General features: G+C 42.4%; 1 protein-coding gene across 1 annotated transcript in view; it reads left to right on the forward strand.

The window, feature by feature from the left end:
* The window catches only part of DMRT1 (doublesex and mab-3 related transcription factor 1), a 60,821-nt gene that overhangs the window by 33,548 nt on the left and 849 nt on the right, over window positions 1–26,424 (forward strand). The window contains exon 4 of the mRNA XM_074855880.1: window positions 197–359. Coding sequence (XP_074711981.1) covers window positions 197–359 — 163 coding nt within the window. The remainder of the gene's footprint in view (window positions 1–196; window positions 360–26,424) is intronic.

Here is a 26,424-nt window from a genome sequence, read left to right on the forward strand (position 1 = left end):
TGCCAGGTCACCTGTAGCTGAGCGGTGTGGGCACGCTGTGAGCCAGCCAAAGCAAAAACCCCAGGCCAGCATGTCATACTTCCCATCCACTCCCCACGACCTCCTTCAAATCCATGTGGGTCTGGGGCAGTGGGGTGCCCACATGGTGCTGGGGCTCAGCTTTCACAGGCTGATGTTGCACTTCTCTCTCTGACAGGTGAAGAGCATGGAGAGCCACCACGCCGTCAGCCCCCAGTACCGCATGTGCTCCTACTACCCACCTGCTTCCTACCTGGGACAGGGGGTCGGCACTCCCACATGCCTCCCCCAAATCCTGAGCTCTGAGGACATCCCTTCCTACTCAGAGTCAAAAGTGAGAGGTAAGTGCACTCACTGGGGCATCTGGGACTGCCTTGCCTTGGGGAAGGCACCCAGGAGGTGTGGGTTGCTGCTGGGAAGGAAGCTAGGCATCAGAAAGTAGGTGTTTACAAGGTGGTAGCTGTTTTCTGAAAGGCTTCTAGTGCGGTGCAGCATAGGGCTGTTACAGTACAGTAGCTTGTACTTCAGAAGTCTCATGGTTTGGGAGTGCAGTTAGTCGTACCTTTCTGTTCCTGTGTATGTCTCTTAAGTTATACAAAGAGTCACCTGAGGTGCTCTCTTTGGTGCTCACCACCTGGCTCCCTCACAGGAACAAAGAATTACCTTTGCCCCAACCACAGAATTATCTTTTTTTCTCTTTTCTTCTCAGAAATGTTGTCTGCAATTTTTTCAACAGGCCTCCCACCGAGCCTTTTCTCTCCTCTTCTTTCTGAACCACATGTGGAAACTATTCCTGCATCCCAACCATGTTGTGAAGCCTTTTGCAGACTCACTTCCTTGTTTGCTTTGAAATTCATCACACCGTGTCACTTAATTTTAAAATACTGCAGATAAATTTTTCTTTTCATATCCAGTGTTTATTGGATGTCCTAAGTATTACTGTAATCTGAAATAATTTCCGGGAAAGCGTTGGTGAATTTACCCTGTGGTTTTGACAGTGTTTCTCTCGCTTCCTTGTTCCCTTGCTCCAGTAGCAGGTAGAGTGCATACACAGGTATTAACACGGCCCTGCTGGAGTCGACCAAATCCATTGAGCTGCTTCCCTGTCCCTGAAATGGGACAGTAACTGATGCTAGAGAAACAAGAAAAGAAACAGAGAGAGAATAGGGTGATCCTACTTTGCATGTCTCAAATCCTCACACTCCTACAGCATTTAAAGGTGTCCTGAGCTGTTGATTACCTCTGAACTATTGTTTTGGTTAGCAGCAGCAGACCTGCACTCAGTGAATTGAGCTAACCCTTCCATAAGCTTTTCACAGTTTTTGTGTCTCTGTAACAGTCAATGAATTTGGCAGTTTAATTTTGTATGGTCTGTGGGAAGTACTTCTTTTTGTTTACTTTACACCTGCCAAATTTTTGTGTGTTTTTTTTTTTTTTTTCCCACAGTCACACCACTGGCAACAGCATCCATCCTCATTTGCTTCTCTAATACTCTTATACATTGAAATTAATCTTCCTTTTATATCTGACAGAAGGATGTGTGTTGTGTAGGTTCCATAATTGTCTTCAGTCATGGCCTTTTTGTGGCCAATGTCCTGGTGTCTGTTGCATTTGTGTTGTGAAAAATAGAGGGACTGTGTCATCACAGGACCTTAATGACTCAAATGAAGTTTTGGAAGGTGAGGTGTGTACAGAGTCATACCTGTGGCTGGTGTAAATCAGCACTGAGCCCTTGAATTCAGTAACTCCAGAATGATTTATGCTGAGGAGGTGGCTGCTCTTTCAGAGCGGCTGTTTTCTGACCGTCTTCCAACTAACTGTGACTTATCAGACAGATGAAGAAACAACATGTGGTGTGATGAAACCTTAGACTTTTCCTCCTTTTCCCGTAGTTTTAAATGGCTTAGCAAAGTCAGTGATCCTTGGTTCATTTTCCTTCTCTTTTCTTCAATTTTATTTTCTTCCCTCTTCTCTGACCACCATTGAACAGTGACGTCTTCCTTTCTGCTCATTGGTTGGAGAAGCAGTTGGCTTTATGCTCAACTGCAGTTGACACTTTTTTTTGCATCCATCACTACTAACTCACTAAGAAGTCTTACCAGTCGAGTGTTCTTACAAATAGACGAAAGACCTTATACCCTTTGTTCCCAAATGCACTTCAGTAATTTTTCATCACTCTAGAAAAAAGTTGTGCGTAATGTGCCACTGATTTTTAAACTGCATAAATACTGTATTTTCAATAATCCCTGACTGCTTCTCCAGACAGTATTCCACACACAGATATTGTTCCCTAAGTTACACCATCAATCAGAAACCGACAAGCAGTGAGATTTAATTTACTGAGATCAAACAGCATTTTCCAGACTCTGAAGAAGTGGTTTTCCATAGCAGGGAGCTAGTGGGTAAAAGAGGCACCAATATTTTTGTGAGAAACTTGAACATGTGAGCAGGACCATACCCATTTAGAAGCATCTTCTTTCTTGTTATGCGTGTTCTTGGAGAAGGTGATTGCTTTAACTTTTTCCATCTAAAGACAAAATAATATTCTCAGGCTGTTAGTCAGTGATTTAGACTCTCATGAAGTTTTTCTTCTGGTCCTTTTCACAATTCTCAGAGTGTTTGAGGTTTTTTGCCTCTGTTGTCATCTGTGTGAGTGCTGAGTCAGCCAGCAGGCTGCTAGTGGTGGATCCTGTGTATTAAAGAGGGTGGCCCCAAAGTACTGACTGCCCGTGCTGCAAGTGCTGTCTCATACAAAAGACATTCTTATGCTTTTCTCTATTGGCTGTTGAGGTGAACTTTCTGTACAATGCCTGACTGCTTTGTATGCAGCCTTGTGACATGTTTCTGCAGGGTTAGTGGTTGCTACCTGCTAAAGACAACTCTAGTACATGTTTTAAATAAACAAATCATATTTTACTCCTTCCTTTTCTGTGGTTGAAGTGGTAACTGTGCTCAGAGACTTGTTTTCTTTCTAGGAATGCATGTTCATAGGTTTTAGATCCAGAAGGAAACATTAGGATCATCTCAACTTACTTGCTATATAATGCAGACTGTAAAACTTCACCTAATAACTCCTTAATTTTTTTAAGATCTATGTGAAAACTTACGTATTGTTAATCCAGAAATTTTACAGGAAGGTAACAGTGTGTATAGAAGAGCAACAGGTCAAAATATAAAACTCATTCTGGAGCCAGATTTTCAAAACATTGGAAACACGTATCTTTAACAAAAATGGGTATTAAATTCCCAAGCACAAATTTGAAATGGTCTTTCAACACATGCAGTCTGTTACCCACGCTTCAGTTGTAACTTTGGCTTTGTAGTAGTTTTCCCAGTTCATGTATTATCTCGGTTAGTATTTCAGTCAGACCATTTCATTAGTTTTGTTCTGCTAAGTTAACTGCCTGCTTAGGCCAGCTTAGGCCAGTTATATTGAAAGGGGGGAGAAATGAGCTATCAGACCACTGATTTACACTTTCTTTGTTTTTATGAATGATGTGAAGTTCTCGGGAAGCTTCCAGCATTTGTACATGAGGTCATACCGTGTTACAGTGTGTTGCATATAGTAATGGGCTGACATTTTCTGAATGGCAAAACACCATCAGTCATCCCCCTTGCAATTTGAAGTGATTCTAAGTAAAATGGTTTTGCTTCCAACTAAGCACAGCTGCTGCCCTTCCAACTGAAACTGGAAAAGATGGAGAGAAAAAGAAGAAAAATCAGTGACAAATAGCAAAAGTATGTCTTCAGAGAGCTTTCTTAGATGACCAGGTTGTAAGTTTTATATAATATCTAGGTAGGAGAGGCATTTTATACTCTACTTCCAAAAGATTTTTCCTCTCCTTTTTTCTGCAAGAGCAATGAGAGCAAGACACATATGAGAAGCTGTTATCAATCCCCGTGCATGCAAAGCATACTTTAAAACATGTCTTTCTTTTGGAAGAAGCTGAGCTGAGAGATCCTTGTGCAAGAAGTGGAGGATTTAGAATGGGTCACAGCAGGGTATTTCATCTCCAAAAACCAAGTGCCTTAGTCCCATTGATTTCCATGGGACAGTTGCCTTTGTTTGGTTTTTTTTTTTCTGAAACGGGGCTTTTTCAGGATTGGATTCCTGCTCAGAATTGCACAGCATCTTCCACTGATTTTGAATCAGCCCATCCTGCACTTAGATTTGTGAAATACCCACACAAGACCTTGGTTTGAGAGAGCAAGAAAGTACATGCTTGGATCAAGACTGGGTACCTTATCTGGGTCCTATTTCCACTGAGTAAAAGTTGAGCATTTGCTTATCTGTATGGGAGTGTTTTCCAGGTTTGGGACAGTGGCAAAAAAATTTCACATTCAGATAGAAGGATGCAAAGAAGAAACATCCCTGTATTTGCAGACACCTTTGATTTTAAAGTACTTACGTTGTCTTAAAGTTGACATGGAATGAAAACTCTTTGTTATTATTATGCAAAATGTTGAGATAGTTTTTCTGTGTTTCTGCATGGTGAAGGAGATGGATTGCATTTAAAATGTTGCTCTAGCTGCTGAATGGATTTGAGTTTTTATTTTCCTGTCTAAATATCAGGATAGTTGGAAACAGAAGTAATGAAGCACTGGAGGCAGTGCTGTATTTGCAACTTGAACATAAAGCAGGAGCCTGAAACTCCTCCCAAACATATATAAGAAATACTAAGAAATACTAAGAAAAACTGATATAAAGTGTTCATTTTGACACAGAAAAGGTCAACGGTTTGGTGTAAATCAGCAAACACCATTTTATGAAGGAGAACATTTCTAGGTAGCAGGTTTTTTGTCAGCAGAACAGCTTTCAGCACTTTCAAAACACTTTTTCAGTCCTTTCTAGAAGTTAAATAACTGGTATCCCCAGTTTTACAGTTGTGGAAATCAAGGCAGCACAGACTTCTCCAGCGTCTGCGTTTAAAGATTCAACCTTGCATCTCTCTGCTTGGATGCTGTATGGAAAACAGCGATGAGTCATTGGAGAAGACCGCCCAAATGGGAGTGGCTCTGTGAAGAGCCTCTTCCAGTGGTTTCACAATCAAGGGCGTGTTGGAAACAGTCTCTCTGCTTAAGACAAAAAGTTTCATTTTGGCAAAAGCATCGCTGGAATTCAAGGAATGCCATGTGCAACAGAAACATGCATGAGAGATCAGATGTTTCTTTCAGACCTGGTTACTGTGCGCCAAATTTGTGCCCCTTTTTTTGAGGTTTCCTACATACAGTATTTTTGCATGAACCTGTGCCCTTGAAATGCAGTGCGAGACCCCAGAGTCACAGGTGGCACCTGACTGTAGGATCAGAGAGGTCAAGGAGTCCTGGTATGCAAAAGGTCTTTGAGACCATGTCCTTGAACCTGAACTGCTTTCTGCAAGCGTTCAGGTTACACAAACGGAGCTGCAACAAAGCAGGCTGGTTTGGTATGGCTAAGAAGTTACACAGAAGAGCAGAAAAAAGTCTTGCATCTATGAGCTCCTTATCTGCAGCCATCTGAAAAGATGCACTGATAGAGCTATGCTAATGAAGCACTTAGGAAGTAGAGAACAATAGTAGAAAATAGCCCAAATTCTTCCATCGGTGGGCTAGAAACAGTCTGTGTAAGCTAAAGAGTAGCCATTTCAGTGCCAAGGTGTGGTCTGAGTGTGGTCAAGTAAGAGAGGTACCTCTTCTACTCCTTTTCTGTGCAGCTCTTCAGTAGAGCATCAGCAGAAATACATCTCAAATTTGGAGGGTTTCAGCAGCAGAGTTTGTGGGGAGGTGTGGTGGTTTGACCTTGGCTAAATGCCAGGTACCCACCAAGTGGTTCTATCATTTCCCACCCTCCCCCGTTTTTTCTCAACAGGGCAAAAAGGGCAAAGAAAATAAGATAGGGAAAAACCCCAACCCTTGTGGGTAAAACAAAAGCAGTTTTAATGTAAGCAAAGCAAAGGTCCGCACATGGAAGCAAAAAGAAAACAGATTTATTCTCTACTTCCCATGAACAGGCGATGTCTGGCCTTCTCAGGAAGCAGGGCTCCAATACACATAGTGGTTGCCTCGGAGGACCAAGGGTGACCCCACCCCCTTCCTCCTTTCTCCCAGCTTTATACTGAGCAGATGTCATATGGTCTGGAATATCCCTTTGGTCAGTTCGGGTCAGCTGTCCTGGTTGTGTCCCCTCCCAAGATCTTGCCCACCCCGTCCCACTGTGGGGGAAAATGTCGGACAGAGCCTTGGTGCTGTGTAAGCACTACTCAGCAGTAGCCACAACACCAGTGTGCTATCAACACCCTGCCAGCTCCCAACATAAAACACAGCACCATGAGGGCTGATATAGGGGAAAACCAATTCTGGCTCAGCCAGACCCAGTACAGGAGGATAACATTTTTCTCTTAGAATTGATACAGTGCAGCAATATTTAGCTTGTGTGTTTTGTGTGTGTGTCTATCTGTGCATCTTCTGCTTAAAAAGTGACCTCTATTCAAGAACAGGCTATCCTTGGTAATGAAAGAGCAAACAATGTTTGCTGAAAACTTGAGACTGTATTTTCCACTAACTATCCATCTTACATCAAACTATTAGAAGTAAATTTTGAAATAAGACAGAAGAAGAAAGGAAGCGGTAATCATCTAAATCTCTGGATTTTGAACAGTCAGTTGAAGTGGGTCACTTAATCTTTGCACAGCTGTTTATCTTTTTTTGTGCATTCTCATTGCCGCTACGTACAGTCCCTGATGGCTATGCTGTGTGCAGTTTCTCTTAGTCACTTACTACAAGGATGGCAAGCAGATTTTATACTGTGCTTCTGCAGGCCTTGGTTTACATTGCTCGTTGTGCATGTGCATTGCAAAATTTTACAGACCTCTTTAGGCAGATACCCTTTTAACATGTCATTTTCATTTTCAATAAAATGTTGAATTTTGGGCTTAGCTGAGTAGACAGTTGTTGGGCTTGGGGATTTTTTTATCTTTTAAACCAAGCAAGTCAGTAACCCTGATTTGTGACTTTCTTAGTCATACTTCATCATTTCATTAGCTGTAACAGCAGCTCTCAAATTACAGTTGAGAATGTGAGGCATATTCAGTATAAACTCTAGTAACTCATTTTTCTGTGTATTGAAGCCTTTTTCTAAATTATTGGTCTGTGTTCTAAACGAGGTTGGATTGGTGAAGATTTGACCAATATTAAAATAATTTTATAAGGTCTGAAGGGAGTTCCTGAAAAGAAATTAATGTAAACATTTGCTTACATCCCATTCTGCTTCAGTTTATTCCTGATTAAAAGGCTCGTTTTAGTACTTTCTTCTCTAAATGCAACCTTTATGTTACGCTCACTCAAAAGCACACAGAAATAAAATAATATGTGCAGCAAAGCAACTTTTCATTGGACAGTTGCAGAATTACAGGTTTGATTCATGAATTTTGCTGATTCATGCCAGAGTGGCTGATGAGCTCTTGCTGTTTGCTCTGGGGGAAGCTGCTGGTCCTGCCGCAGGAGCAGCTGAACAAGCTGTATTTTTGATGGTTTTCCACCAAATCTCTTTCTGTAGAAATGCAGATATTTCTGGATTGAGGCCTTAGCATCCTGTAGCATGAATGCTAAGCTCTCATGAAAACTTTGTGTGAATGCTTTCACTTGTTGGTGCCCTAGCAAGAGGGAGTGGGACAGCCTGAACCCTCAGGAGGTGCCAGTGTGACTCCATCCATCCACACCAGCAAAACTGCATCCACCCAGAAGGGGATCAGCCCAGCCAGTTGCTAGGCAGTCAAAAAAAGGGTTTTTTTCATGGGATGTATATATCTGTGCTGTAATATTTTGAGTGGATCAAAAGGTGCAGGGTTTTTAAATTCAAGCCTGCATTTTGGTAAGCATTGCAGGCATTGGGTTGGTAAAACAGGGGTTTAAGGAAGGTTGTTCTATTCTGAGGAAAATCAAATCAGCAATACAGTGGGCCACAGCAGGTGCAGATCCAAAACAATAAATTTAAACCTACTGCCAAAATATCTACTTTTTTGAGTTTTCTTCTGTGAAAAGAAGTGTCCCATCAATCTTGGTCTGAAAACAACTGGTTTTGATGCGCACCCTGCGCACCCCTACACTCTTGCTGGCCCTCTCTGTGGGTGCAGCAGAGCAGGCCCCGTGGCGAGTGATGCTGCCTTGACAGTGTGCTGCAGAGTGCATGTGGCGGTGCTGGGTCCCATGCTGGGCATCAGCATCTCTCTGCAAGCCCCTGCTGGGATGCTGTCCTGGGATACGTAATGACTCTGTTTGCTTTCCCCAGACATCTTCACTCTTTTCCTGTACGTTCTCTAACAGAGGGAGATTTCTTGGTCCCTCTTGCAGTTGGGAGCGTTTTAGAGCCCCGTGTCAGAAATCAGGGGTTTACATCCACTGCACCCCTGGACTTATTTTCTGCCTGTTTGAGCTGCTCTTTGTGTGAGATGGAGGATGTTGCTGTAGCTGATGAGGCTGTGTGGGATTTTTTCCTCACACTTAAAAGGATGTTGGATACTTCACTGAAAAAATCCACACCATCAGTTGAGCTGCTTCCTTTTATACGCTTTGACACTCTGATTTTATTACCTCTGTATACAGAATTTTCCCCACTGCAAGCAGAAATTGATAGAAATCATTAATAGTAAAACAAACTTTACCATAAAGTGCTAAAACAAGTGAAGACATCTTGTCAGGATGGTAGTGATAACAGTGTGTTTACCCAGGCATGATTTGTAATTGTAACAAACAGTGATACTGCTCACCTCTTTGCTTTGCTTTAATGTGCAGTTGCATCCTTGTAACTTGACTGGTTAAGAGAGCACTCACTCCATATTCAGCTGTAATCTTTTCTGTGCATGAGGGTCTGCGTAGAGCATCTCACAGTTCATACCAGCTTTCCAGCTCAGGTGAGAGTCTCCAGCTGAGCTAATTCTTCTGCAGCTTCTTCTGCTTATAAAGCAACCCTCTACGGATTGTGAGAAACTCTAGCAAACAAAGCATTTGCTACTCATCTCTAAAGAAAAGGGAAAAGAAAAAGTCAATTACTAAGACTCTGTAGTGTAAAGCGGTGTAGATTGCCTTCCCCTCTAGCAGGGAGGTGATGAGCTGAATTGTGACTCTGCAAGAAGTTGTTGCAGTCCATCGTGCTGCTCCCACACCAGAATGATTTCAGGGAAAACAAAGAAGGGTAACATCTTTTCCCACTGACATTCTTGCATGCCATGAGTAGTTTCCCTTCTCCATCCATTATACCCTGTCACAAGGGTAAACTTCTGATGGAAGAGAACAGAAGTAGCTTTCCTACAAGCAGTGGGGAAAGGAGCTGGGGGACAGCTGAGCACTGTGTGTAACTGCATAAGATACAGGGGAATTGTGGTGTGTGAGCAGACAACCCATCATTCATTCTGCCTGTTTTATAAATATGCATATTTATATTGCATGTGTAAATAATACCAGGGTACGTTGCCTGTGCATGATGTATGTAACCCTGCGGTGCAGGGTAGGGGATGGATACCAAGGCTACTTAATCGGCTTTCTTAATTTAGCAACCATTAGTGTGCCTGCCTGTCAGACATTTTTAATTCTATGCTTCAGCGTAACCAATGAGTTTATTTCCAGTGCTCCTCGCAGGCATAGCTTAGGCCAAGTACAAGTTGAATAACCTTCAGGAAAGCTGTGCTGTCCTTCTGTCGGCCGCTGTCTTTGAAAATTGCCTGCAGAGTTAGTGAGCAGGAACAGTTAAGATTTACAAACAATGATGAAGCTTGTCATGCATCTTTCACCATTCATCATCTGGGTGCCGTGGCTGGGCGGTGAAGTGTTCTTCATAAAAACCAGCTCAGTGTGAAATACACCTCGCAGCAATGTTTACTGCTCTGAAACTCGTCAGCAGCCCTTTATAGTAAATCCAGATTGCGATGTGACATTACAGTATATCATTGCAGAGCGCGCTGGGGTTTACACTAGGAATGAGTGCAGTTCACACCAGATGAGATGTCGAAATTGAGTTATGTAGGAATTTGGCTGTTATATGGGGATAGCTTTTGTTTTCTGAGGACTGAAAGTTAGCTTTATATATATAATATATATAATATATATAATCTACACATACCTGTACTTGTGTGTGGGTGCCTATATCGATACAGAGATATATATACATGGATATATGGATACACACATGCTATGCACACATTCTGTATACAAGCACTGCGTATGCTCAAATACAGATTTCGATGACAGGACCCTGTCTTTTCTTTGTGCTATTTTGTAAAAAGTATTTCAGTATTTCCTTGAAGTGCTGCATTTTAGCATTAGCTTTTCAGTGAAGTAACCTTTTAGTTCCAAAAAATACTGTTGAAAATACAGTTCTTTTGATATCCTAGTTTTATGATTCCTGTCTAGAAATACAGAATGGGAACTTTCCTAAGGGATTTCTGGTTTAGGTTAATTTTTTTTTTTTGTACGGTTGCTATAGCAGGTGCTAACATTGAATTTCTCAGTAGCAAAGCCAGAGGACCTGTGAGGTGAGTGTGTTATATCCAGCTGGTGTGCTGCCTTTGGGAGAATGGGGGTGCGTGTGGGTGCACCCCATGGGCAGCCAAGCTCCAGCAAGGCAGAGCACTGCAGGAGCAGCTCAGCGGGAGGAGGTTACTTCTGAGATGTAGAGATGATGCAGCTGGCTGGTAACCACCAAAATGGAGCTAAGGCCCATGGCTGGATTTTGATTTGGCTGTTTTTTTGTTGGTTTTTTTTGTGTGAGTGTCTCACAGAGCTTGGGGAAAAATTACCCAGAAAATTTGGGGGAAATTTACTCAGAAACCATAAAATACAGAAACTACAAAAGTTACTGGTGCATCTGGCTGTGTGCTGGGATGGCAGATGTTCTCCCGGCTTGCTTTCGTCCCTTCAACTGCTGTGTGGACACGAGGTCATTGAGAACAGGATCAAATAGTAGGTGCCTATGTCCAATTACGTAAGTAGGAGGTCAGTACAAAGTAGAACATTTTGTGTGAATAAATTGAGGCTGAGTCTTTGGAGGTAAATCTGCTGTCTTGGGGATCTGGTAGTCTGAGAAATATCCCTGGAGGTAAACAGTAATAGCTGCATGAAGTGGAAAGCATGATGTGTTGGTTGGCCTACAGACAGGGACAGTAACTTGCTTTAGTGAAAGTACTTTGGTGGCAGTTAACTGATTAAAAAGAAATGAAAGAAGAGATTGGAGATAGACCAGCAAAGTTTTCAAGTGCTTCTTGTGATGTTGTTATTTCAGTACTATACTGCAAAATCTGGCAATTAAGTTATATTTCACTGTCTTTAGTGCTGTGACTGCTTTGCCTGTCTTTTCAACCAGAGGGAGAGATGGGATGTTAGAAATACTGCTATGTTTAATTTCAGATTTCTGAGACCCATGCTCGGGTATTAAATATGTTTCAGAAGTGGAAAAAGGAGTGGAACGGCAGTTAGTACTAACAGAGAAGAGTGATTACTATACTTCATTTGTCCTCCTCAGCTGTTTCCAGCTCCTGTAGTTGTTTTTGTTTTGAGTGCTAATCCTGCAGTGAAATCATACTTTTCTAGCTCCAGTTTCCACGAATGTGTTTATTGTTACTGATTTTATTTAGTTTATCTATTATGTTTTTCTAAAAAAACAACACTGTAAAGTTTACCTTTCTGTCTGCTGCAGGCAGTATGAAGGTTAAGCTTCAGATCCACTAATGACATAAATACGGAGTCTTCCAGGCATACCAATAGCATTCTAGACTTGTTCATATTCGTAATTAGCTTAATGATACAGTATTAATCTCATCTGCTTCTTTACCAGAGGCTTTAAAATATCCAGTGAGGTTTCTTATGGATGATGGGGGTGAGGGTGAGAGCGTAGAAGTGTTAAGCGTTATTTACAAAAATTTTTTTTACTTTCACCTTTTATTTTTGAGAGGGGAAAGTTTGGACATCTTTTATGTTACTCTCGTGGCTTGAGTTAGAGGGGTGGAGAATAAAGCTGTCACGTATAATGTAGTGGTTTCAGGCACCAGAATGTTGCATATAAAATCAAAGGGACGTATTTCTTCACAACCTTGACTGCTTTATGTACCTGTTCGGTTTCTAGTAACTTTACTAAGCTGCAGTCTTCAGATATATATATAGTAAGCGGTGCCTTGACATAAGGACGCTGTAATAGCCTTAGGAAGCTTGAGGTCTTTTCAAATGCATACTCAGAACACTATCATAGAACTTGTCATCTAATTTCACATTCTTGCGGGTGACTCATTCCTCTTGCAGCGTTGTAGATTGCTACATAGGTTGAAAGAGATTTCCAGGAGTTACGGCAGGAGTTGGGAAAAATACTCCAGAAAGGTGCCACATTAACAGTATTTTGTGTGGTGCTAGCATCCAATTGTTGCTGTCCAGACACCTCCAAATTTGAGTTAAATGGGTAACTGCTGGCCAGGACTAAGGAAAAAAGAGTATCTTGTATGCCAAGTTAAGTGGCTTAATTTTATGTTGTTTTCTCACACACATGCAAAGGTCTCGTGGTGGGGGTGGCATTTTGTTACAGTCACCCTTGCAAGGAATCAAAGCAAACCTATCTATAGAGCACTATAAAAATAGTCCAGGAGGAAATTGCTCAGAATAGGGGGGGAAAAGCACACCACAAACAGTATGTTGGCTGATTATAATGACTGTCTTATAGCATCCAGGAGTTGTCAATCATACCTTAATGTTTATAGAAGTGAAAAGTCAATGTGTAGTTGTTTAATTTGACATGACTTTCAGGTTGAGAAAGTGTAATCGCTAGAGGGGACAGTTAAGTAGCTGTGCTCCGTGTCAGCCTGTCTCGCTCCGACTACTGCACTAAACGCTTTCCTGATGAGCGATAGATTTGGTTAAATACCGGGATAATTGCTAGCTACAGCATCCAGCACTCTTTTAATGCCTTGTACTACATCTGTATTAGCTCTTGCCTGAGGCTGTTTGAGGTTTCAGCAGGGAAGAAGGCATGTATGTTCAATTACTTTGCTCTCCTTCGGGTGTTGAAGGGCAATTGTTGCAGAGCTAAATAGGCTATAATAAATTATATTTCGTTTCTTCCAAACCTGTTGAAGTAGATCAGACATGTAAGTGTAATAGCTGCTTTCTGCTTGTGAGTGACATTTTGTTAGTCTGCCTTACTGAGAACACAGAATACTATTTAGACAAAGTGGTTTTTTTCACTTGAAAAATGGAAAAATACCAGACTTGTCTTGCTACACTGGTGAAAAGCCAGTGAACTTGTTTTGCATGCTATAAAAGTATTTGCTTCCCCTCACTGCTTCCACACAGGCAAGTAAGATCACATACAAATGCATATTCATACTTATTGTGCATAATCAGAATAGGAGAGGGACTCTGCTCTCCCGTCTGCAATTAGGAGAGTGTCAGCATTTTCATTAACCTTTTAGCACTGTCGGTGTTTTTAGGAGGGGACTTGAAGTGTAGTGGTTTCTTCAGGGTGGTTGCGTGCTGACTCCCGTGATGCTGCCTGGCGCCGGCCTGGCTCTTGCTTGCCGAGCATGTTCCTGTCATGTCACAGCACGTGCACAGTGTCGTGCCTATGAGGTGAGGCAAATGCCAGCAGCTCCCTAACACTTCTCTGCGGTGTACCCCACCGCTGCTACAAAAGGGTCTACCTGGCTTGGCACCTACAGGTTGGACAAGATGTGAGAAAAGCTGAAAGCATCTGTGCGTGTATGGGCATATTACAGCTCACTTCAAAAATGTTTGAAAGGGATTGGGGAGGAGGGCGTTTATATTTGAAACACGCTTCTCTTAAAAGTCTGAAAAGATCTGGAGATTGATTTTGAAGTATCTTCAGAATTGAACACTTCATTTGTTGAGATCCGTTTTAATATGTGATCCGGAAAGAGTGGGAGGCAAGTTAACCACATAGGACTCCTGTGGTTCATTTTGAAATAAACCAAACAATTGTGATTTTGTTTCTTCTTTTAACACTGACACTTATATCTTTGCATTTATTTCCTGCTTTTTCGTAATTTTACAATGCCAGTTTTAAAGCTTTTTGCCTGACATTTATCTCACAGTATCTGTTAAATCAGTTAAGTTTCACAAGTAGAATGTTTGCATAAGGTCTGGATCACACCCCATATGTGGTGGGTAGCATGTTTATTTACCCCAAGCATGGCACTAATCATGTCTTAGACTACTGAAAGTAAAAGGAGGTTTTCGGTCCAGTTTGTCACTAGTTCTGTTTCCTTTCTGGAGATGAAAGAAAAAGAAAAATCGATGAGGTCTCTCTCCTGTTCATTTATAAATCATTTTCCCTTTCAAGTTCTGTCTCAGAGCAGTTGCAGACACTGCAAGGAGTGTTTTATTTTCATACCTTGAAAAAACTGTTTACACTTTTTTTTAGCATTTTTTTGTATTGACTTTTGGCTATATAAAACACATCTTGATAAATTTCATCCTGAGCCAGATTTGAGCTACTGTGTACCCACCCTTAAATACTGTTTAAAATCTCCTAAATACTCTAAATCAAGACTTTGCTCATCTCAGTTTTTGCTGTCCCCTCTCTTGGATAAATATGAACTTCTAGTTCATAAAGCTATCTCTACGAGCTGTGTCAAGCACATCTTGCCCCAGCTCTTCCCTGAGTCGCGAGTGTTTCCAGGGACTTTAATTTTGTGGATTGAGCCTCTGATTTTTCCAGGGCATAAATGCTGCAAGTGAGTTTGTGCAAACAGAGTCTACATTGAAGTGAAACAATACTGGCTTGTTGAGAGGTGTCTGGTGTATATCTGCTACATGGATACTTTTGCAGGTACTAACTTAAATGAAGCTGTAACTGCCTAAACTGTAGTTAAAAAAGAGTGAGGAGAGAGGAGTGTGGGTTGGCCCCCAGTTTGAAAATAACTACCCCTCAGCCATGGGACTGACCTCTGTACCTCTGACTCTTAACTGTCCATCTTGGATCACTTCATCTGCTTTTCTTGCTGCGTTCGAGTGCTGTGCCTGTCAGCTACACATGCGGATGGAGACTGCCTGCCCCATCCTCCAAGGGAGGGAAAAAGCCTGCCTTGACCCTGAACAGCACCAGGTACTCAGTCAGCCTGCATGGTGCAAGCTCCCTGCAGCCCCTGCCCTCTCCCAGCTTCAGCGCCCCGTGTCTGCAGTGGGTTGCAGCAGGGCTGTATGATGCAGCAGAGGGTGAGCTCCACTTTTTGCTTCATTTATGTCCTCCCTGCCTTGCCCTTACAGCCTTCAATGAGTTTTGTGTTGACCAGACTTGCATTCAACAGTGTTGAAATTAACTGATGCATAGTGTTGGAGTGGTCTTGAAGGCAGGCAGTCTTCGACACAGCCACCAGTGTCTGGACTGGCCCACTAGATCCAAGAAACCTGTCTTAAAATTTTCTCTACAACAGATGACAATAATAAAATCCTGGTTTTCTGTTTATTTATTTTAGAACTTCTCTGCTGCTTAAACATGATTTAAGGTTCACCTTCCTGACTTCAGGCCATGGCAAGCAGGGGCAAGGGAAGCACATGCTGAAAATTGGTCAGATACACCTGAGCCCATTCCAGTAGTCTTGGTAAGGAAAGATGGCACAGGAGCACTGAAGTGTCCTAGTACCCTTGTAGGAAACTAAAATGACCAAGGTTTTTAGGCCCTATTGACCCACAGCTTGTAGGCCATTAACTGTGATCTCAGGGGAGTTTAGCCCTTCCTAGGAAGGCTGCTACTGTCAGGATACCAAAGAAGGTGCTGGGCACTCCTGGGTTGACTGTCCCACCCAGTCTGCATCACTATGGCTGTAGGAAGTCAGCAGGACCTCCTGGGCCTGGGGAGATGCCACTGGCAGCACCAGCAGCATTGTTAGGTGCAGCCCATGCCCTTTGGCTGATGGCACATGATCAGATGGAGGCAGGCCCTTCACCTCGGAGCAGGACGAGCCTACACACCACACCAGCATTTCACAGGCTGCTTTTAGTACTGCTATTGTGTTCATGGAAATAAATATAAATACAACGCAGTGGGTCTGTCTTAAGCCTAATGTTGTGTGAAACTTCATTTAACTTATTTGAAAAATGTTTTGTGTTTGGTTTTTGTCCCTATTTTCTCAAGTATTGTGACTTACTGCAGCAAGGTTCCTAAACTTCAGAGGGCATAAATCTCACTTCAAAATAAGTAGCAACATTTTTACTCCATTCATGCATATACCCATCTTGTGCTGCACATTTCATCAATACTTGTTGAACCATTTTACTGCAAATCTGCTTGACTTGCTTCCGAATTAAAGTTAATATTAAAAATGGTAATGCCATGGTAATATTAAGTCACTTTAAAGCCTTCTGGGCTTTTCAAACAGAGTCACTTGAACTGTAAGCCTTAAATTATAAGACTGCTTCTTCCTTCCCTCTGCTCAAAAGCACAGTCATTGGTGGGTACAGTCTTGCTCACGCTGAAGTCAGTGACAAACCTCCTGCTGCATTTGCTAGTGTGGGACGAGTTGCAGGTCCTTGTTTTCTCCCTTCCCAGTAGAGAAGCTTGCATTATAAGAGCATTAAAAAAAAAAAAAAATCTATTCTTTACAAGTGAAAAATCTATTGTATTTACCATAACAGATCACTTGCATTAGACTTAGCATTTTCTCTGATTGTTTAGTAACCTCTTGATTTCCAAAAGCTTGCAAGTCATGTCCAAAAAAATCTTTTAAGCTGTGTAATACGGCATTTTTGCACTAAGCCAGTATTTTCTAAAATTAAGACTGTCATTGAACGTGGAAGAGCTGAGACCATCTTTATTACCTATTTGGTTACTCTGAGCATTAGGACTGATGACAACAGGCATGGATTTCATCCTTGTTTTATAGATTGGAAGTGACATTGGCAACAATAAAAATGTAAAGAGGGGTGACCAGGATTAACATCTACATTTATATGGCTAGTCCTGGTGTTGCGCAAACTGTGACATCCACCTTTTTTTCCTGATATACTAGTGAAGATTAACAGCCTTTCTGACCCAAGAACAGAGGGACATTCAGCCAAAATAGTGTTATGTTTGGATTTCTGTGCTGAACACCAAAAAGTTATACGTGATTATTAAAGCTCTTAGGATCCCATTTCCTTCCTTAAGTATAGCTACACAAGGGAGAAACCTTGTGCCTTTTTTTTTGTCTTTCCACATATTCTGCTGCTTGATAACATTATCCTGAGCCTTGAGTGCACTCTTTAACATTGCTTTTCAAAAAACATTTTCTTGCCACAACTATTGCAAATGGCAATGCATTTTCTAGGTAGGACAACTGATGCTTCTAGAGGTAGTTGTTCACAAGGAACTTCTTGTTTAGACAGGTTTAAAATGTATATACCAAGGAAAACAAAGGCAACTATATTGTAGTGATTCCCAGAAGCAAATGAGGAGTTAGGAGTCACTAGCTAGTGACTAGTCTCCTGTGTTGCACTAGGAGATAGATGTAGCATGTGAGGTCTTTCCTCAAAACAGGCAGCAGCCCCCACATCTGTGCCCTGCAGTGTCAGCAGTCATCCTACAAAGAAGCAGCGGTGGCCTTTTGACCATTCCTTCTCAAGTGCTGCAGCACAACAGCCATGATAAGGGTGCGTGACTACATTGGTAGTTAACAGCAGCTGGGGATGTCCATTTCAGTTGCCTCTGTGTGGCATTATCTGTGGGTTAGGTCATGCTGGGGATGTATGGAAAAGCCTGTGTCATCAGCATAGGACAAGATGGAGACCCCAGAGGAGATGGACAGTAAGCAGTCTCCATAAAATCAGTGTGAGGTCCCCAAATTTTGCTGGAAGGGGACTGTAGGGTGGAGAGAGATGACACCATGTTCTCTTCTTTAGAGCTGACTGGAAGTTGGTCTGATAAAAACTTCTCCTTTGGAAAAAATCCAACCCACTGATTGTTTTTGCTGAAATCACGTGTTTCTGCAAACTCAAGAGTGGGACAAGTGGAGGATTCAGCTGGACATCTGCCTTCTTTCCTCAACAGGTTCATGTGGATGGTGAGCCCATTTGTTCAGTCTGGAGAAGAGAAGGTTCCAGGGAGACCTTATGGCAGCCTTTCAGTACTTAAAGGGGGCTTATAAGAAAGATCAGGACAGACTTTTTAGCGGGGTCTGTTGTGATAGGACAAGGGGTAATGGTTTTAAACCAAACCAGGGTAGATTCAGATTAGGTATAAGGAAGAATATAAGGTGGTGAAACACTGGAACAGGTTGCCCAGAGAGGTGGTAAATGCCCCCTCCCTGGAAACATTCAAACCAGGTTGGACGGGGCTCTGAGCAACCTCATCTAGTTGAAGATGTACCTGCTTATTGCAGGAGAGTTGTACTAGATGACCTTCAAAGGTCCCTTCAAACCCAAACCAGTCTATGATTCTATGGTTCCTGTCCCTAGATTTGGAGTTGCAGGCAGTCTGGTTTTGGTTTTGCCTTGCCACCAGAGGTTGCTGCCTGTTCATATGGTTGTGTGGCCTCTTCTGACCTGGATGTGTGGAATAGTTTGTTTTCTTTTTCACAGGGAAAAAAAAAATTTTTAAAAAGCACAGTTCATTTCATGGATCTCGCTTCGAAGGTGACTGCACAGGAGGAGCACACGGGGCACTGATATCCCTGCCTTGCTGCTGCACCCAGCAGTGGAAGAGCCTAGGGAGTCCCAAGCCTCTCCCATAGCACAGCAATGTCGTGCAGAACCAGTCCTGGCAGGATAAAATGCTCCAAATAGATGTTTGGGCATGCACATCAGCAGCTGGCAAGATAATTAGGTGTTTCTCATGAGGAGTGATTGATACATGTGTGTTTTAATTTTGTTAGAACAGTTTTTAATTACTATAGGAATAAGAAAAACAGTCCAAAAAGTGGATTTGAAGTCCATTTTTTTCTTAGAGCTGCCTGTGTCTTTTGCCAGTCTTCTGAGTACAACATACCAGGGACATCTTTTTTTTGATGAAGAATCAGTCTCCAGTCTGGTGTGTGGAATAGAGAAGTAGTATCCGACCTTCAAGAATAAAGAGATGAAAGGTCCCAGCTTTGTCACAGCCTTGTTACGTGATGAAGCAAATTGCTTCATTCCTCTCAGATTCCTTGCTCCTCAGCTGGTGGCAGATCTCCCAATACCTCCATCCCTCACAGCCACTATTTTATATGCTTTTCCTGGAAATCGATGCCTCCTCATATGTTTCTGTAGCTGCTCTCTAATCTTGAATCTTGAAATGGTTTGTTAGGTTTGGTTGGTTTTTTTTTTCGGAACCATTGTCTCTTTGTTGGCCTCTGGTTTAGAGCACAGCCATGCAAACCATTGGGTTTGCCCTACAATGGTGGACTATGAATGTCTGAGGGAAATAAGGATCTCCAAAAGTAGGTCTGCTAGTAGTCATGACACAGTCACAGTCTGAAGGAGAGGCATGTGCGTCTTTCCAGTACTGGCAATACAAAACAAAAGGGGCTGCACATTCAGCAGCAGAATTGGTTCTACAGTGTAAATGTGTGCACAGGACAACAAAGAAATGACTGGAGAATGGTAGGGAAGGAAAAAGGAGGTGCCTTTGGTATTTCATCATGATGCCTTTTCTTTGTAGTGTTACTACCAGGTTAAAAATACCTGAAATCTGTGACCTCATCTCAGCTTATTTGTGATGCTGAGGTTGTCATGCTTCTTGTGTAATCATACAGAATGTTTACACTTAGAGATGATGTAAAAAACCATCTACAGAAGTGCCCATTTTACCTTGTTACCCAGTGGTGGGAAATGTCTGCTTTACACTGAGATGTCCTGTTCCTGGAGAACATTTTGCTTCATCTCTCCCAAACCAGAAAATGTCTGTGTGAAACCATTAAAATTGTGTCTCCTTATTGAGAGAACTAGCCGTCAGGACTCCTGGCAGGGGAATATGAACTGGGAAGCTTTCTGCAGGTTGTACTAATTTATACCTTCCTGAGACCTGGCTTGGGCAGAGTGAGCATTTCTGGTGAATACTCACAAGAGGTGAGTAACCACTCACTTCATCCACACATTGTCTTTCAATCATTCAAAGCAAGGGTACTACTCATCTCAGCACACCTGATCCTCCTGAAGTTTTTCTGAGATGGTTCACCCTCTGTCTTTCTGAGCCTACAGCAGTGGCTTAGTGCCATCAAGTTAGCCGCAGGATGTAACACTGGTGATAGCAGAGCGTGTTGGTCCATCAGTATTGCTCTGCTCCAGATCATTTCTGCAAGTATGTAGCTTTGTAATGGATTAGTATAGTTTCAACGTAGGTTTTGCAGTCTCAGGAAAAGAAGCCTATGCTTCCCAAATGTTGCCTTTGCATCCTCCCTGTCTAACTGGTGGTAGGTGAGAAATGGAAAGCCTTGTTTGATTGTTTCACGTATTACTGTAAGACAGTTTAAAGCCAGAGGTGAGAGAGTCAACAGGAGGATATTTTCTTCAGCTTCTGGTTTCTAATTACATTGATTACAGCCCTACCTTCTTAGTTGCTAAAAGTACAGGCATGAACTGGAAAAGAATGAGATAATCTGTGGTAAAGCATGCTGAATAAAGATCTCCATTCAGATCTTTACCTTTTATCCCGAGTTCCTAGTGCCAAGAATTAATGCTATTTGAAAATACACAATGAATGTGCCCTACTGTGGGCATCCAAGATAATCCTAATTGCTTTAAAATTTAGTGAGAAGAGTAGGTGTTTGAGAAGGGGGAAGGGACTCCACTGTGAAATAGTATATCTGTGTTAAGAGACACAGACAGGACATGTTTTCAGTTCCAGATCCTTGGCATGTTTTTATTTTTGCATCGAAAAGCAGCTCTGCTTGTTGCTCTTGAAACTTCTCCTTAGTGGGAAAACATCCACGGACATACATTTCTAGAACTGGACTGGTTGCCCTTGTGTTAATATCGTGCAAAGCAGAAAAGGAGCACCACTCCTATTTTTTCGCATTACAGTCAACACAGAAGAGTCCACAACATATGGAACAGAGCAAAAATTGCAGAATTTCAGCTGGTATATGTAATATACAGAGTTCAGTTTTAAGGCAGATCCATAGCTGAGTTTTCATTACCCCCCTTAACTATTTGGTATCAGACTCTTGTTAGACTAGTATCTTACCTTACTCTCTGCTGTGCATAACACTGCTTCAAAGGTGCCTGCACCCGTGCTATGTTGTGACCAGCCACAGTAGGCAGAAACCCTGGGCTTTGGGTGGGCTTTCAGGATTTGTCCCTGTGGGAACCATCACCAGGTCCAGGTCTGTGATAAGGCCTGAGGGATGGGAGGAGGACAATCAATACAGAATGTTTTTAGCACATTTATGCAGTTGCAGATGTCAGGAATTTTCAGTAGGAGCCGTTTAATCTGAGCATTCATCCTGAGCAAGAGAGATTGAAGAAGGAGGCGGAAATGGTTTTTTAGGCTAATTCACACAGAGTAGAAGCAAAAGATACTGGGGATTCACCAAGTGTGAACGTTCTTCAGAAACATGAGTTTCTGCAGCTTTACAAAATACAAATCTTTGTGTTCAAAGGAAATCTTGAAAACACAGCTGATGAAAATTTGTCTCTTAATTTTCTTAAGGTTTTGCAGCTTCTCTGTGGCCTTCTAGGAGGAACCCATCAAGCCATAGGCTCCTGGCTGCTGGTGTCTTAGATCTGCACAGAGCAGAATACCATAGTATGAGGCTGATCCCCTTGCATGGCTGGTTTATGAAGAACAGCCTGCCACTAACGCTGTTTTTTTCACCCTAGTGTAGTAGTCCTCCATCTTTTCAGATAGTGCATTCACACAGGAATGAATTGCATGAGAGACTCCGTGGAGATAGATTTTCTTTTTGACCTTTTGTTAATTAACTCTGTGCTTAAAGAGTTGAACATTTGGGAGGATAGGGTTAAGCACTCCAAAGGTGAGAGGCAGCTGAATGGAGATTGCTTAGGATAATGTGGCCTTTCTGCATGTGCCTGCATTGAGATTTCATCTTGCTCACCTTGTGATGATCTACAGCAAAATCAGGACAGGCCCTGACACTCTTGTTGCCATTTTAATGCTTTCTCCACAATAGGAAAATTCTGGTTTTCCCTCACTCTCTTTTTTTGTGTGTCTTCTCAGTCGCTGAGCCAGCAACTAAGATGATTCCAATCAAAGAACCATTGGAAGGTTCTTTGATTCTAAGTGCCTGGTTTTGCAGCAGTAGCAGTGGGGTTTTATGTTTGGTTCATTGATTTGTTTTGGGTTTTTTACCTAATACTTTGTCAGGCAGTTGCCATGTGTGTTATGGTAGTTGCTGTAGCTCGGCAGGCTGTTTGCTGGTGATGGGTGGTGGAGTCAGCCCTCCAGGGTCAATCTGAGCAGTGAAGTGGCAGGGTACTATCGACTTGGGTGAAAATTGGGCAGAGTGTTTTCAAACTGAATTTGACCCATGGTATTTTCAGGCCACCAAGCCAGCCTATGTTCAGAGCATTGCCAGTCACCCCACTGCATCCAATAGCGGCACCAAGAAGACCGGTGCCAGTCCTTGAGAGGGTAACCTGGGGAGAGTGCCAAGGCCATTCTCTCTCATTCCACCTTTTGCGCAGGTAGTGTGGCTTGTTTCTTGGTTTGACTGCCACCGGTTTCTCAGGCCTGTTTGTTTTTCAAGACCCTTCATATATGATCAGTGGAGCCTGGAGTGGAAGTTGCTGCTTGCTTGGACAGTGTCATCCATTTCCAGTGGTATTTGCAAAAGGAAGATGCTTTGGCTACAGGGGAGAAGGTAACCATGAAGAGTGGTCCCTGTCCTGTCACGCCAAAAACCCAGGTGTGCTTTAGTGGTGCTTCGGTGCCCTCAGGCTGCCAGTGGCAGTCTGGTTCCGCTCTCCTTTGTCCTGCACGCGTGGCTGTGATCGCACATGTATGTGTGCACACCGGGAAGAAGTGCATGGGCCTTAGCACCGTGTGGAATGGGCATGCTTACTTATTTTCCTTTTCCCTGAAAGAGAAAGAGTTTAAAAAAATGTATTGTACCTCTCAACTTTAAATCTTTAAAAATTGCTCCTTATTGAGAGTTTAATAGTTTTTAAAATGTAAACTCGGGAAAATATTTACTTTTCAAGCATGAATATCCTTCTGCTTTCTCACATCACTGAAAGTGTATTATTCTTTTCAGTACATTGAATTCCAGGGATCACTCATGTTAAAAGTCAGTGCAGTTTCCAGCGTCAGAAGATGTAAGGTTTTGTGTTTATGGTTGGAATCCCTTCTTGCTTCTTTTCCTGTGTGATATTAGCTGAAAATTTTTCAGATTCATACGGCTCAAGAGTATTCAGGTGCTCTCCCAAGGGTAAAAGGTAATTAGATCAAGGAATGGTCTTTAAAAACTGTCACAGACCCAATTTTGGTACTGTTATTTACACAGATAAGGTCTGTGTAACAGCAGTGGGAGGACCAGCCACAAGCCTCAAATAATGAAACCCATAGACTTAAATCAAAAAGAACATGGGTTTTGTTTCTTTGAACTTGGAACTTCTACATTTTATTGCTGTGTGATTAAAACACTGGAACAGAATTGCTCATTTCCTTTTTGCTGCCTTTTTATAGCTACAAGTTCCAATCTGAGTATCTTGCTCTTATTATCAGCATTGCAGCTACTCACTGCTCCTTGCTTGACTTTGGTGACTCCCATTCAGTCAATGGGAAGTCTATCCAAGTACAGGAGCAGCACTCTCATCTGCTAGAGAGAATATCTTGGAAGCATCGGGTTGTTTTTAGAATCCATGTGGCTGTTGTTGCATACCCCTGTGCACATTCATAGACCAACATATGTAGCCCATATTGCCTTACTGTCAAAATTGTGATCAGTTTCGAAGTCAGTGGAAAAACAACCCATGTTATTTAGATAAGTGCTTCAGACCCTGAGATGGTTTGTGAGACCAACCAGTTGGTCACTGGAACTGTTCACATGACACTTTCTGTTTGAAGTTTGATCAGGATGTTTGATGTCCTGTGAGAAATGTTGGAAGACTAGTGGAGCTCCACTGGTCCAAAAGGCTTAGGAACCACTGCTTGAGGTGCTAAGAAACAGATATGCGTGTCTGCCTACCAAAAAAAGTTGCTCTGTGTCATTCCCCAGGCTTATACTAAATTAATGTAGATCATAAACACGAAGTGGCAGTTTTGTTGTGGTAGGGTTTTAACATCCATGCTGTAGCATGTTGGATGAGTTTTCTGTTGGATTCTTTCCATTTAGGAGAAAACCTTTCTGTAAGTTTTTTCACAGAGATTTATAGATCTCAGTTTTTAAAAATGGGCCTTTCCATCACTGCCAGCACATGCACACTTAAAATATTAACAAATCCTTTAAAATAAATAAGCTTCTTGCCCATTTGGCTACTCAGGAGTAAACAAAAAATTATCCCCTTACAACCTCAATCGCTTCCTTCATACTTCTGACCTGAAGCCTGGGAACACAGAGATTCCTTACAGCATGTCCTAAATCTTAACACATCGGACTTTGCTAAATTGGAGCAGAATGAGGTTTCAGAGTCAGAGAGCTGAGTCCTTGAGGCAGCCAGCCCTGTTGAAGCCACACTTTGTTTACTACGTAATGCAAGGTACTTCATGGAGAAAGAGGTGACTCCTGATGCTAGATGTGGCCAGATCCAACCAAAACTTGTGTTGTTGGCAGGCAAAAGCTAAGGCCCTGAATTACCATTGAGGAACGAGTCTCTAGCACACATCAGGAGACATGCTGATTGCTGCATTTTCTGTAGGTGATTTCCTGTTTGACATTGGGGTGTGGACCTACAGAGCCTTTCTGTTCTGTCATTTTGTAGTAGTCAAAGCGTGAATCACTCCAACAAGTTACTTGCCTAAATAATGCATGGTGCATGCTTCAGGTCATGGGAGTGTGGTGCAGGCTGGGCCATCCAGTGAGTACGTTTGTGCTGTGAGCCTGTCTCACCATGTGAGTCAGGTTCTCCTCCCAGAGGAGCAGAGACGTCCCTCTGTTCCTCTACTCATTTTCCCTAATTTGCACGTTTGCATCTGGTCCAAGTCCTAGGAGTTCCGTCCAAAAAGTGTTGGAAGTTGCCTTGACTACTTTGTCACTCTCTCATATCTAAGCACTGCATTCTTTCCTTTGTCTTCAAGCTAGGAGAAAATGTAGTATGGGGTTAATATCCCATTCATTGGATTAAAAAAAAAAGTTTTATGTCAGATCTAAAACACAATAGTAGAGTCTGCTTTGGCAGGGTGGTGTTAAAGCCTTACTTGTCCCTTACATGCATCAAAGGAGAGACTTGCATGAAATCAAGGAGCCAGATTCTGCAATGACAAAAATGGGCAAAATTCCCTGAAAGTAAAAAAAATGCCGTTTTATCTAGTCACAGGAAAAGTAAGTGAAAAGGATACATCAGAGCTCAACTCCATAGTGTCTTTTCCATCTCTTGGTAACCGCCATTGTGTTTAAAATATGGACAAATCAGGAAGCTGAGCTGAAATGGAAGTTGCTGCAGAAACATGCAGAATCACAGAATCATCAAGGTTGGAAAAGACCTTGAAGATCATCTAGTCCAACCATTAATCTAACACTGACAGTTCCCAACTACACCATATCCCTCAGCGCTATGTCGACCCGACTGTTAAACACCTCCAGGGATGGGGACTCCACCACCTCCCTGGGCAGCCCATTCCAACGCCTAACAACCCCTTCTGGAAAGAAATGCTTCCTAATATCCAGTCTAAACCTTCCCTGGTGCAACTTGAGGCCATTCCCTCTTGTCCTATCACTTATTACTTGGTTAAAGAGACTCATCCCCAGCTCTCTGCAACCTTCTTTCAGGTAGTTGTAGAGGGCGATGAGGTCTCCCCTCAGCCTCCTCTTCTCCAGACTAAACAACTCCAGTTCCCTCAGCCGCTCCTTGTACGACATGTGCTCCAGACCCTGCACCAGCTTCGTTGCTCAATACGATACTACAGAAATGGGATGTTGGTGTTTTTTTTCAAGAGAGTGTTTCTCATTTTTGCAGTGATGGGGTAAACCTTGATGGCTGTTTTCCTTGAATCCTGTTAGATTTGCCTGTCTGTGAAAGTCAAGCCTGACCTTTTTCATTGAACTTCAGATGTGCTAGAAGTCCCCAGAGTCTGCAAGCACCCAGGGCTCAAGCGTGGAGGAGCTGCTCGCTTAGGCACAGCGGTGCCGTTTGGGGACAGAGTTTAAGCCTCAACCCATTCTTGTGCAGTTGTATTAGATTCATCATGGCTTCTAAAAAACAAGCAATGGTTGTAAACAATATTCTCTTTTAAAAGATCACAGCCTGGTAATACTCTCCACTAAACAGTAAAATCCAGAACATAATAAGTATTGATGATTAAGGTGTCAGGGGCCTGTGGAGCTCCCACTGTGATTTAGTTCCCTCCGACTGCCTCAACTACCAATG

Source organism: Strix uralensis, chromosome Z, assembly GCF_047716275.1.
Source record: "Strix uralensis isolate ZFMK-TIS-50842 chromosome Z, bStrUra1, whole genome shotgun sequence".
In the NCBI taxonomy this organism is placed as follows: Eukaryota; Metazoa; Chordata; class Aves; order Strigiformes; family Strigidae; genus Strix; species Strix uralensis.